The sequence below is a fragment of the Urocitellus parryii genome, chromosome 2 (assembly GCF_045843805.1).
Source record: "Urocitellus parryii isolate mUroPar1 chromosome 2, mUroPar1.hap1, whole genome shotgun sequence".
Lineage (NCBI taxonomy): Eukaryota > Metazoa > Chordata > Mammalia > Rodentia > Sciuridae > Urocitellus > Urocitellus parryii.
The window spans coordinates 116167175-116182173 of NC_135532.1; the positions used below are offsets into that span (position 1 = coordinate 116167175).

At 35.6% G+C, this 14999-nt stretch overlaps 1 protein-coding gene across 1 annotated transcript in view; it reads left to right on the forward strand.

The window, feature by feature from the left end:
• Gpr149 (G protein-coupled receptor 149) overlaps positions 1-14377 on the forward strand; it is a 65092-nt gene extending 50715 nt beyond the window's left edge. The window contains exon 4 of the mRNA XM_026392895.2: positions 13805-14377. Within this exon, the coding sequence (XP_026248680.2) occupies positions 13805-14377 (573 nt within the window). The remainder of the gene's footprint in view (positions 1-13804) is intronic.
• The last annotated feature ends 622 nt before the right edge of the window (positions 14378-14999 follow it).

A 14999-nucleotide genomic window follows, 5' to 3' on the forward strand; every position in this document is an offset into this window, starting at 1 on the left:
ATATGAGAACACAATTCCCATAAATGTGAAGTAAAGTGAATGTAATGACACATCCATTTCAGCAGCGCTTATTGTGCTTATATGGTCAGTGTAGAATGGTTTCGACAGGGCGCATTGTGCCTACAAGGTCAGTGTAGAATGGTTTCATGCTGCACTTGACCAGTTTTTCATCAGAGAGGTTCATCATTTGCCATAAAATTTTGAAAAATGCTTTAGAACATATTAAAGGTATTTGAAAAGGTAAGATTTTGTTTTGTATTCTATTTAGCTATAAAGCAGGCATTTAAGGGATTTCTATTATTCCCTAAATTGAAATTGAATTCTCTTTTACTTCTGTACATTGCTTACACTATAAAATAACAAAAATTACTTATCTGTGAAGTCATGTAATTTTAGAGTTGTAAGGAGCCAAGCATTTTATTGTCTCCTGATATTCAAGTTTGATCTGTGAAACACAGCCTTAGCATCATCAGCTGAGAGCTTTTAACAAGTGCAGAATTTCAGGTCCAACCACAGAACTACTGCTTCAGATTCTAACACAAAACCCAAGTCTTTAATTTTGATGAAGTCCAACTTATGGAGTTACCTTTTATGAATCTTGATTTTGGTTTCCAGTCTAATACAACATTTTTCCCAGCCTTAGATCTCAAAGATTTTTTTGCTACATTTTAAAACAGAAGTTGTATATTTACATCTTGTTGACTTCAACAGTAAATTTTGAATAAAGTATGAGATAGATGTAGGTTAATTTTTTTCCCCTACTTGTGTCCAATTGCTCCAGCACTGTCTGTAAGAAAGGCTCTTTTACTTCTACCGAATTGTTTCATTATCTTTGTAGAAAATCAGCTGCATATGCATGTGAATCTACATTTGGATTCTCCATTCCGTCCCACTGATCTGTGTGTTTAGCCCTCTATCAACAACATAGTGTAGATTATTGTACCTTTACTGGCATTAGGAATAGGAACACTGATTCCTATCACCATATTCATTCTTTTTAAGAGTAATTTTTAGCTAGTTAATTTGCCTTTCCATATATACTTTAAAAGACTCTTGTCTAATATCTGCAAAAATGTCTTGCTGGGATTCTGATAGGAATTACATCAAACTTATGTTTTGATTTGGAGAGAATTGACATCTTTACTAGTTGAGTCTTCCAGTCCATGAACACCATAGGTGTCTTTCTTTATTCATATCATTGATTTAAGAATGCCATGTAGTTTCCAATATGTAAGTACATATGTGTTTTGTATGATTGACATCAAAGTAACTTTTTTCAGCAATTGTAAATGGCGCCATATTTTCAACTGTTTATGTTCGCATGTTCATTATTGGTGTATATGAATACCAATGATTTTGTACATATACTTTGTATCCTACAATCCTGCATAGGCTAATCATTCTAAGAGTATTTTGTAGATTACTCAGGATTTTCTACCTAGACTAATCATGTCATCTCCACATAGTGACAGTTTTCTTTCTTCCTTTCCTGTTGTATAACCCGTTTCCTTTTCTTAACTTTCTGCACTGGCTGGAACTCCCAGCAGTGTGTTGAATAAAATCGATGAGCATCTACATCCTCGACTTGATATGGTCTTAGGAAGATTGTAGTCTTTCAACATAAAATATAACGTTAGCTCTAGAGTTTTATGGATGTCTTTATAAAAGCGAGGAAGTTATTTTTCTATGCCCACTTTTCTGAGTTTGTTTTTGTCACAAATGGATATTGGATCTTGCTAAATACTTTTCTGCATCAATTGATAAGATGATGTAATTTTTCTTATTTAGCCTACTAATAGATCACATCAATTAAGTTTTGAGTATTGAACCCACCTTGCATTTTTTAATAATTTCCATGTGGCCATGGTGTATAATTATTTTTATAGATTTCTGAATTCCTTTTGTTAGTACTTGTTAAGGATTCTTGCATCTATATTCATAAATCAGATCAATCTGTAGTTTTATTTATTTTGTATTGTTTTTGTAGTTTCAGTATCAGGGCAAGCCTTGGTTTATTAGATAGATGAAGAAGTATTTTTCTATTTTCTGCAAGAGACTGCAGAATTTATATTAGTCCTTCCCTAAATGTTTGATAGATTTCTCCAGTGAAACTACCTGGGCCTGAATATACTTCTTTTTTGGCATTTTAAAATAATGATTGCAGTGGTCTTAATAGGTATAAAGGAAATTCAGACTACCTATTTCATAGTGTGTACGTTGTGGTAGTTTTTGTGTTTTTAAAGGAATTAGTCCATTTCATCTAAGTTGTCAAATTTAAATGTGCAACATTGTTTATAGTATTTCCTATCTTTTCAATGTCTGCAGATTCTGTGTGACTTCTTCTGTTTCATTCCTAATACCGGAAATTTGTGTCTTCTTTTTTTTTTTTTTTTTTTAATCTATGTTGCTAAATGTTTGTGAATTTTATTAATCTGTTAAAAAAAAAGCAACTTTTTTTTCATGGATTTTTTCCCCTGTTGTTTTTCTGTTTACAATTTCATTGATTTCTTCCCTTATCTTTATATTTCCTCCTTGATATTTGCTTGGTATATTTTGTCCTTTTTCAAAACAATGTATTGAGGTAAGAGCTTAGATTACTGACTTGGGACCATTTCTCTTTCCTAGTATGTGGATTGAGTGCTTTAAATTTCCTAGTCAAAACTGCATTAGCATGAATTTTGACGTGTTTATTTTAATTCAGTTCATTGAATTTTTTAATTTCCCTTATGACTTACACTTTGACTCATGGGTTATTTATAGGTGTTTTGTTTAGTTTCTAAGAGTCTGAAGATTTACCTGTTAGATCTTTCTGCTATTTTTTTACTACCATGATTCCATTATGACCAGAGAACAATAGTCTGTATAATTTAAGTTCTTTTAAATTTATCTGGGTTTGTTCTATGGCCCAGACATGGTCTATATTAGTTTATGTTTCATGAATACTTGAAAATACAGTGTATCCTGCTGTTGTTAGGTGGAATTTTCTTTTATAAAATTTTCTACAGATTGGTGATCAGATCATACTGGTGGATGGTGTTAATCTTCAATCCATGTAGTCTATCAGTTGTCCACAGGGAGTGTCAAAGTCTCTTTTATTGCAAGCTTGATTCTTTCTCCTTTCAGTTCTACCATCTTGTCTTATTATTTTACAGCCCTGTTGTCTGCTATATGTACATTTAGGATCGCTATGTCTTCCTGGTGCATTGATCCTTTTGCTACTCCATGATAATCTTCCTAATTTCTGATAATTTTCTTTGTTCTGAAGTCTCTTTTTTCTAATATTAATATGGAAACTCTTGTTTCCTTTGATTGATTTCTGCATAATATGTCTGTTCCTACTCTTCTATATTCTACCAACTCATTTTTACAATGATACATAGTTTGGACATGATTTCAATCCATTCTGCTAATCTCTGATTTTTACTTGGTTTATTTAGATTCTAAGAATAAAAGGAACATGCTAAACAGGAGATAAAACATTGTTTGATAGCATTGACTTACCTGCTTCTTCCTGAGCACCTCATCTCAACCACTGGTACCAGGCATGGGGAAAGAAGTCTGGAAGACATCTTGGATTCCTCTCTCTTCACCTTCCAAAAACAACTAACGTCTTTGGAGCACTTGCTATGTGTGAGGTGTCCCACTACTGTTGCAGGTGCATTCACTCGATTAACATTCACGTTCTGCACATGAGATGGCTGAGGCTTAGAAAGTTGAGGATTACAGAGATAGTGACCATGGGGTTTAATGTCCAGTGCACGTGACTCCACAGTCCACAGTCCCAAGAGTTCTACTGCCTTTCAAGTCCTCACCAGGTTTGTCACTTCTACTTCCAGTACTGAAGTCCAGATCCTTTCTCTGCACATGAGATTTTTAAAACCTCTCATAGCTCCCCCTGCTAGCCCACTGTCCTTCCTCCAATCCACCCCTCACAGGATCCTCAGTTGTCTTCTTTGGTCCCGAGAGGCACAATGGAAAGGTTTTGGAATCTGAGTTTAGTTTAGATCAGAGTTCCAACCTCACTTTCCTTCTGTGTTTTATTTATTTATTTATTTATTTATTTATTTATTTATTTATTTATTTATTTTGCTGGGGATTGAACCCAAAGCCTTGTGCATATGAGGCAAGCACTCTACTAACTGAGCTATATCCCCAGTCCACTCAACCTCAATTTCCCTATAGAACCCTGCAAGTTAGTTACCTCTTCACACCTGACCTTCTGATCTGTAAAATGAAAATGCTTTTACCATGCTTACAATTACATTAAACGAGGATTTACATGCAAAGTGCCTAGGGCAGCACCTAGTAGTAGTGTATCTGACTTGTTTCCACAATTATAGAAATGAGAAACAGAGGTTCTTCCTTGTCTGTGGGTTACAAACAAATTCACATCTGTGTTCAGCTTCTCATCCCTGAGTCAAACCTGTCCTGACCCACTTTTCACTTCCTATGTGATTTTCCCAACTTCCAATTGCCTAGAACATGCTTATCTCACTTTTCTGCCTATTAAAACTACCTTTTAAAGGCCATTTTCTTATGGTTCTTCTCTGAATATGCCCTCACATCCTAATGTGAATAAATGCTTTCTCTCTCCTATATCCACAAGACACTGCAGGAATTAGAGAGTGGGATGTCTTCCATCTTTTATCTCAGGCTTCTAGCTGCAGTGGGAGAATGAGAGGCCACCCATATTTTCACTACACCTTGAAATAGCATAATGGCTAACAGTAGAGGATCTGAGAAAGTGACTTTGGATTTGGATTTGACTCTGCCAAGAAATGATTTGTTTTACCACCTATAACTCAGTTATATCATCTGTGTGTGTGATGGTGACAATCAATGTCTCTCATAAGATTAATGTGAATATTAACTATGAGAGTGGAGATGCTCAGCAAGAAGTCTGACCTGTGGCTTGTGTTTAGCAGTATCAATAAGTACTTGCTATGAGAATATCAATCTTAAATCAGTTATAGGCTTTGTATCATTATAAAGAAAAGACTTAATTTATGGGCCTAAGGCCTGGGAGAACTAACGGTGAAGTGTGTTCACATGCCTGGCCCTTTTCATGCCAGTGGTGGCCTTTGATCAAAGCTGTCCTATCCTGCCTCTAGCAGCTCTTGTGTGCTCTTACTTGGGTTTACTAAATGTTTACATGAATATGACAGTACACTGCAAAGAAACTTTGGGAGTTGAATAAATAAGTAAATAGAAAGACAGCAACCACATAATTTTACTTACTGAGTAAAACTCCAAAGAGTAAATGATTAAACATTGGCTTTTCCTTTCCTCACCAAGTTCTCACTCTACTTTTTTCCTTTTAGTGTCTCTATCCCTTTTCCCCAAAACCATTTTAGGTGGTCTTGCTTGATTTAAATTTCTCAGTTTGTACATTTTTAGAGACTAAAAGTCATCTAAATCACCTATAGGTCATCTATATGAGTTTATTTATATTTGTGTTGTCAATCACTTGGATTATTCATGAGTTAATGATACAGTCCTCCTTTCCAGGGCAGAAAACCCATGACCACCTCCCAGATCATTGAAAATGGGTATGATGTTATCTGCTATATTATATCTTTCTGAAGTTGAGTGATTCAGATCAACAGAATATTTCACCTTGTTAGGAGCGAAATTAAAAGCAACTCTTTTTATATTGTAATTTCACCCTGAATTCACCTAGAGGCGTATAGCAAAGAAATAAAAAGTATTCAATGTACCCAAGGTCAGTAAGTCTGAGTCAAATAACACAGTAGATTATTTGTGCTAATGTGCTCACATGGCATGTTCCCCCTCCTGAAGTATTTGTGAGGTTTAGACACTGCTTTTCATTTCCAAATAAAAAAGCTCCCTGCCACCCACTCAGGATTACAGCGATAATGGATCATCATTATTTCTGACAGCATATGCTAATTCATTGACTTTTTGATGGAAAGAAAACAGAGACTATGAAATGAATCATTTTATGTTCTCTGAATCTATCATTCTTTATCATGCAATACATTTTCACATGCAATTAAGTTCTATATATTTTATTTTTAAAAAGAATACATTCTAATATAACATTCTGATGCACTTATGACTACCAATACATATTACATAGGACTGTCAAAATACAAAAATAAAGTTGTAAATGCAATATTTTAAAAAATGATTCTATTTTTTGTGCTTTAGAAGGTTAAAATATGGAATCTAAAAATCATGTAAGGTCAATGTTACAGATGCATTTATTCATGCATAATTATGAATATTCAACAAATATTTTTTGAGGGCCTGCTATGTGCTAGGTACTGTTACAAATGTCAGAGAAAATAAAGATCAACTGGAAATGTTCTTTTCCCTTGAGGAGATTATATTTTCTGTGAATTGGAGAAAAGCAACCACATAGCCTGTCTCCAAGAAAAAGTGGGAAGTTGTAGGACTTTGCAAAATAAAGTCATTTACATATAAATTTTTGTACCTATTTGCATAAAACATTGTATTGCATTTTTGCTAGACAAATCACCACAAACTTGGGTAGCTTAAAATAATAGAAATCTGTGTTCTGAGGCCCAGAAATCTGAAATCCAGGTGTCAGCAGGGCTGTGCACTCTCCTGAGGTCCTAGGGGTGACCCTTTCATGCTTCTCTGTATCCCCAGTAATCCTTTGTGTTCTTTGGTTTTTGGTTACATAAATCCAACCACTATCTGCATCCTCGAATGGCCAACTTCTGTGTGTGTGTGTGTGTGTGTGTGTGTGTGTGTGTGTCCAAATTTTCCTCTTCTCCTAAGGATACCAATAGCTGTGTGAGGGCCCATTTGAATTCAATGACTTCATCTCAATTTCATTGCACCTGCAAAAACCCTATTTTCAAAAAAGGTCACATTCACAGAGGTGGGTAGACACCAATTTTGGGGGGACACTATTCAGCTCAGCACCAGTGTAAAGATAGATTAAGCCAGTATTGATAGGTTTTTGTATTATCTCTTACTTCACACAATTAATGTTCATTTTCTCATAAAGCTTTATTGCCATTTGCTGTTGGTGTCTTTTCAAAATTGTTCTTGAGGGTCTGGGGATGTGGCTCAAGGGGTAGCGTGCTCGCCTGGCATGCGTGCAGCCCGGGTTCAATCCTCAGCACCACATACAAAAAATAAATAATAAATAATAAAATACATACAAAAAATAAATAATAAATAATGCCGAAAACTAAAAAATAAATAATAAAATTTCTCTCTCTCTCTCTCTTTAAAAAAAATTGTTCTTGAACTTCTGAATGAGTTGCAGATCCGTGGACAGCACGGCACTATGGTTGTGATTCATGTTCCTTCTCTATTTTTCCCCAGGCAGAACTCTTACATTTACAATGATGGACACTGAACTTGAATATTTATAAAACAGTTTTTCCAGTAAAATTAGGGAGGAGATTCTGACTTATTATAGACTCTGACACTCTGAGAATGCTGTAACTTTTTGTCTAACTAGAGCCAGAAGATTATTTTAATAGACTGTGATAATTCAACTATTTTAGTGGCATTTTATATTCTTTAAAATGTGAATAAGAAATTAGCTATATACCCCAACTGGGACTCTTATTCCAATCAACCAAACCATGAGGGCAAGATTTTGAGACATAACCTTCCATCCAGAGTATCTTCTGTTTCCTAACCTAATAAGAAAGCAAACCACAAATGTAGTTCAGAATCCAACTCTGGAGGCCTGGGGCTGACACCATTATGAGTAAGAGACTCTGCCTCCTCCACTACCCAATACATTTCCATAACTGAAATAATAACCACAGTAACAAAGAAAAAATGATACAATTTAGAGATGAAAAAAATCTTAAAATAGTGTTGAAAACAATTGTCTGGTAGTCTTTCAAAATTTTTTCTAGGTCTATCGTATAGAAGTACTGTGTATCTACTTTATTCCTATACTTGAATAATTTTCTGGCTTGATTTCTGGTGGGTATTTTTCTACAAGAAAACTATAATATAGATTTGCAGTTGGCTTTTACAATGTAAATTGTATGGAAGTGGTTTTACCCATGCAGCCTGTACAGCCTTACCTCATTCATTCAGCAGAGTTCACAGTATATAACTCTACCACAATGTATTAAATTATTTCCCAAACCATGGATACTTAGGTTGTTTCTAACCAGGGGCTTACAAAAGTGCTGAAATAAACACTACCATATGCTGACATTTGATGGAACAGACTCATAAAAATAAGATTGCTGGTAAGTATATGTAGTTTTGTTTTGCAGTCAAATATAGTCAAAAATGTACCCTAAAGATAATATCAATCTTTTTATTTCTTCTGAGATTTTTGTTGTTGTTGTTGTTGTTGTTTTGTTTTTCATGGAGGGCAATCTGAGAAATTAAGATGATTCATTGTTTCTACTTGCTTTTTATTGTTGGTGAAATTGATAATCTTTTTGTGCATTTGCCATGTTTTGTTCTTTCTTTAAACTTAAGCTTAATTTCCCTTTCCACTTTCTTGCTGGAGATTTATCATTGATTCAGAGGAACTCTCTATATTTTAACTAGTAGATGCTCTCTTACCTAGGCTACAGGTATCTGCCCTGTGGCCCTTCTGCCTTTGTTTATACTATATATTCTATAGGGGAAATTTTTGTTCTTTTTTGGCAATCAAATATGTCGATCTTTTACTTCATGACTCCCAGTTTTCAGTCCAGATCTGAAAAGTTCTCATTGACCTAGGCTTTTAAAAGAATTAACAATTTTTAAAAATGTTCACGTGAAATGAAAAGGGATCTAATTTTATAATGTACAGCCGATGACATGTAAAAAGTTCATTTGAATCCTTCTCCTATTTATTTTGATTTTGGGGTTTGTTGTTTAAAGGACAATTACCCCACATACGTTGAATTGCCGTTTTCATTATATACTAAACTAGCTTCCTGACTGTCTAGCCTCTTTTACATATTTATCAAATCTTGCCATTAACACCCTCTATTAGCTACTATAACTTCATTTTCTATTTGAAAGTCCACCTCATTAGTCTGCTTCCAACTTTCTTGGTTATTTGCAAGCATATTTATTCCAGCAAATAATTCTTAAGCAGAATTTTTTAAGTTCCAAAATAAAATTTCTTTGGGGTTTTTGATTAAAACTTATTTTAATCAAATTTTTGTATCTAAATATAGTTTTCTGATGAGAAAACATTGTTTCTTATTTCTTCTGGATTTCTCATTATTGTAGTGTTTTCTTCATAAAGTGTCACACACTTTTATAGCTTTGTTATTTCTGAATAGGACCATCTCAAAATATGCTTTTTGTTGGCAAAAACGATGTTGACTTATCTAGCACTCAGTCACCTTACTAAACTCCCTAATGAGTTCTTTTTTGGATGTGCTTCTCTAGAATTTTCTACAATATTTTCATCTGTAAATTATTTCATCTGTAAGATATTCTTGTCTTTTTCTACTCAACATTTATGCTCCTTATTTCTTTTTCTTGATTTTTGCCCAGCTAGGATCTCTAGAAGAATGTTATACAAAAGCATTTATATCAGATATTTCTACTCATCTGTAAAAACTAAGTCATGACATAGGAAGTTTCCTGGATTTTCTTATCCCTTGATCTATCCAGGTTAAGGAACTTTTTTCTCCAATATTTTCATAGTAACTCAGCATGGGTATATTGCGGCATGAATCACATGGAGTAACTGTTCATGAACTCTATAACCAAAGCAAATTTATACATTAAATATTTACACCCCAGCATGATTGTAATTAATAAATTGGCTTAAAATGACGGGTAATACTGTTTTGCTGAAATTAAGTTGCCAATTTTGGATTAATAGTATAAATGGATGCTCATATCTGTTTCTATATGATCTGTCTGTAATTTTCCCCCTAATTTTTGAATTGTGGTAAAATACACGTAAAATTTACTATCTTAATCAATTTTAAATGTATAGTTCTGTGGTACTAAGTATATTTATATAACAATGCCATGACCATCACCATCTATCTCTAGTACTCTGTTCATTTAGTGAAACTAAAACTCTATGTGCATTAAACAGTTACCCCCTGCCCCTTCTGCCATTACTTTCTCCCCAGTCCCTAGAATCTATTATTTTACTTCCTGTCTTTACATTTTGACTATTCTAATTACCTCACAGAACTGGAATCATACAGTATTTATTTTCCCACAATAGGCTTATTTCAGTTAGTATAATGTCTTTGAGGTTCATCCATGTTGTAATATATGGCAGAATTTCCTTTCTAATCCTGAATGATATCCCATTATATGTATATATCATATTTTCCTTAACCACCCATCAACAAGTCGACACTTAGATGGCTCCCACATTAGCTATTGCAGATAATGCAGCCATGAACATCAGTGTGCATATATCCCTTTAAGACCATTTTAAATTCTTTTTCAGTATATTCCCAGAAGTGGAATTGCCAGATCATGTGATAATTCCAATTTTCAACTTTTTGAGGAACTTACATTCTGTTTTCTGTAGCAGTTACCACATTTTACATTCCTATCAACAGTGTGCAAGAGTTCAATTTCTACACATCCTCCTCATTTATTGTTTATTTTTTAAAATAACAGTCAGACCAACAGGTGCCATGTGGTATCACACTGCAGTCTTCATTTGCATTTTCCTAGTAAGAAGTGATGTTGAGCATTTTCCTCTATGCTTCTTGGCCATTTGTAGATCTTCTTTAGAGAAGTTATCTATGAAAGTTTTTTGCACATTTTTAACCAGGCTGATTTTTGTTGTCGTCTTTGTGTTCTTGCCCCTATGTCTTTTAAATGGAGACCATCCATTTGAATGAGAATGCTTCAGAATGATTTTAATAACGTAGGTCTTTGTATGTTATTTCAGGAAAATAAGGCTTTATACTTAACCAAACCCTGGCTCTATGCAATTCTGAAATGCCAATTTTAATGAGCTGTCATTTGCTACCTTAGTGAGGTTGGTTTATTCCTTTGAAGGGAAGGTTATCTTGGGGGAGTTATTGCAATGTGCATTATGTGGAAATATAAAATCAGATGCACATAATTCATCATCTCATTTGGTTTATATTAATGGCTTATCAGTGGTGCAAGTTGGTACACATAAGAACATGGTAAGTGATTACATGGTAAATGGTCTAGTGAAAATTCTCCCTAGACAGACATGTCTAAACCACTGAGGACTGCCTAGTAACTAAGTTTCTGTAGCATATTTTTGTCTTGAGCTAGTATAGTCCATAGCACTTTGTTTACATAATGTATCACATCATGTAAAAAATGTTAGAAATTATTTATGAAGCACTGAGGTAGATTTTTTTTCTCATAACAAAGTATCATGTAAGGGAGTTCAGTTTTCAGATTTACTCTCAGAATAAAGAAAGAAAGCTGTATTTATAAGTTTTACTACATGACAGTTGGATTTTCTGATTGAGTAATGTTTCATTCAAGTTTTATTTAAAAAATAATACAGAAGTTTCTGTCTTTGATAACAAAAGTGTTTTGGGACATTTTTTAGGATAGTCCTTCAACTTATGAGGTGTCACTCAGAAATCAAGGCCTGTAAAGTCTGATACTAAGGACCGTAACACTGATGTTTATGTCATTTAAAAGGATATATGTAAACTAGCTTCACAATGTGATGCTGTAAATTCTTCTTCATAATCAGCAAGAAGTGTAACATGTATGTAAATAAGCTAAAATGGCTCAATATCCTGTTACATTTTGTATTGGAAGGAAGCAGACAGGCAGGCAGACAGGCAGGCTCGCTGGTTGGCTGGCTTTTAAAACTACAAATCTTTTGATTCTTAAGGTCAATTTCAAGTGCCACCCCTACATTTAATCTCTCCATCAGAAGTAATCATTTTTTGGATCCCATAGAACTTGGTAACTCAGTTACTACACCTAAAACTAAAAATGTTTTATCTTGACATGTCTTACTTGTTCAACCATCTGTGGGATCTCTGCACTCCCAATGCTTGCTAAGATTCTGGCATATAACAATTAGCAAATGTTCAATGAATAGATTAATAAACATGGAGGCCATTTTCTCTTTGCCAAAAGCTGCCACCAAACACCACTATTTACAGCTGTGAAACTCAGTGTTGTTTCCAGCTTCAGCCACATCATTTAGTGGAGCTGATGAAGTCCTCAGCCTCAGCAGAAGGCCAAACTGAACTTTATAGAATATGCTGTTAAAGTTTTTGGCTCCTTGGAACCTGAAGTCAGGTTCCCAGGTCCATTTATGGATAAATGGAATTCAAAACTTCTCCACAGGGAGTAACTGGGAAAATCTGGAGACATGCCATACACATACCAGAATTCATTCTTCATAGTCCCGAAATTCACTGAAGGAGCACAGTGTAAAAGCACCCAAGAAGTTTGTGGTACACTTTGTCGTACAGACTTCTCTGAACAGAAGAGAACCCAAGCTGCTCTCCAAAAGTAGGACCTGATCCTGTGCTTCCTCTAGTCACTCTTCTTGGGTCTAGATACAAAATGTCCATGGAAAACAGGTAACCAAGCTCCCACTCTCCACTACCCAACAACAATTTGCCTAAGACTGAGGGATTTCTGGAAATGCAGAAATTTCAATGCTATAACAGTCCTAGGGAAATTGGGAAGGCTGGCCATCCCAAACAGGTAAAACACCAGTAGCTATCTATTAATTCCCCTGGTAGACAGAAACAGTTAGGTAAATCCAGGCTTTTGGGGTAGTAAGCACATGTATAGAATTTCAGACCAACACACCCTTCTTTTATTGAACTGTGACATTTCTGTAGTTAGAGCAATGTATCTCAAACTTTACTAGGGAACCGCATCACCCAGAGGGCTTGTTAAAACAGACTGCTAGACCCTGTGTTCAGAGTGTCTTAATTTAGGAAGTCTAGCATTCAGCTTTAACACTTGCATTTCTTACAAGTTATCAGATGATGATGATGGTCTAGGGACTTGGTTTTGAGAACCATTGCACAGGAAAATTTTGCATATTGCCATCTGCTTGTGAGACTAATTAACATGCAGGGAAAAAAGGGTCAGTTGAAAGTATAAAGGGATGAATTAGCAATATGAAGCACAGACTTTCACAAGAATTAATTTTATTTTCTTCTCCATTTCTTAAGCACATCTAAGTGGTGAGTATGGTTTGAAAAATAACAATATACAAAGTATAATAGAAAAGGTTTAAACTTCTATGAAAGATTTTGCAGTGATGTAGAGGGGTTTTCCATTGTTGGGTTACTTTAATGACTGTGGTTTCTCTGGAAAGAAAGCCACTGCAGCATAGTTCTGATGACATTTAGTTCCTCTTACGAATGTTCAAACCAAAAAGTTGAAATAGCTTTTGTACTTAATTGAGTCACCATTGTACAATTATCATTCTCTCAGGCATACTAATTAGAAAAAAAAGTACAGGCTGATAATGCAGTTGGAATTTCTTTCAACCTATGCAAACTTTTAAATGTAAATGAATATTTAACAAACATATAAAAGCAACTCTATATTGTAAATATGCATTCAATTTTATGCCCAAATTCTTCGCTTAGAAACGTCTATTCCTTCCCATCAGTACATTCATTTTGCCTTCAACTGTGGAAATATGCTCCTTATCTTCAAAGAAAGGTTCCTGACTGTGCTCATTTAGAGGCTGTATTTGAACTTGGAGAAACTGGGCTTGGTACTTTTGTGACATGATTCCTATATCTATAAACAGTTTCTAGGGAAATGGTTCTGAAAGAGAAAAATTTTACTATTCTGATGCATAAAATGAATTTGTAAATATGCCTCTCTCAGAAACTCATTTTCCATAACAACATGTTGTTTCTGTCCGCAGCGTGCTGGTGGTGGGCTCGCCATTCCCTTGTGTGCATTCCAGGGGACGGTGTCTCTCCAGGCACCTACAGGGAAAACCCTCTCTCTTTCTACATATGAGGTAAGCGCAGAAGGGCAAAAAATAACCCCGACCTCTAAGAAAATAGAAGTCTACCGATCTAAAAGCGTTGGCCATGAACCAAACTCAGAGGAGTCTCACTCCACATTTGCGGACACCAGTGTGAAAATACACCTTGAGGTTCTTGAAATTTGCGACAATGAGGAGGCCCTGGACACTGTGTCAATCATCAGCAACATCAGCCAGTCCTCCACCCAAGTCAGATCCCCGTCGCTGCGCTACTCACGGAAAGAGAACAGATTTGTTTCATGTGATCTAGGGGAGTCGGCTTCCTACTCCCTTTTTTTACCCACCAGCAATCCCGACGGAGACATCAACATCTCCATTCCAGACACTGTGGAAGCTCACAGACAGAACAGCAAGAGGCAGCACCAGGAAAGGGAGGGCTACCAGGAGGAAATCCAGCTGCTCAATCAAGCTTACAGGAAGAGGGAGGAGGAAGGCAAGGGGACTTAGCAATGGGCCGCTCTAACAGGCAGAGGGGACCCTGCCACCACACACTGCGCACCAGCCCTCCTTCCAGGCCTGAGATCCTGCCATCTCCCCTGGGTGTGAGCTTCACTGCTCTACTAGTTGATTATGCTCAGTGTGAGGAACTGGAACCAGTGCAGACACTGAGTGCATCTTATGTGCTACCTAAGATCACACACTGTGGTAATTAAATGATTTCCTGTCTTATCTGATTTCTAAAAAAATCTTTTCTAAGTCAAATCCTGGCCTAGTTTACTGATGTGTTTGCCTGTGTTTGTCATGTGCATATACTGATCCCATGCACATGTTTCTACACCCAGTGTTGGCCTTCACAGAAAGGGGGGAAAGAGGCATTTTGACAATGGAAGCAATGTAGCAAAACGTCAAGTTATATTTGAAGAGCCTTGCCTAAATGTGGCTAGCAAAGCAAGCTTATTCCAATTACTGTGTTATCTTTACACCTGTGTCTAGGAAATACATTCTTGTGTTTAAAAGCAAATTAGCTTCCATCTTGGAAATGCACATGTCTCTAGTTTATAAATAGTTGTTTCTTTCATTTCTATAAATGCTGGTTCTTATTTTTCTCTCTCTCTTAAATGTTAACAGC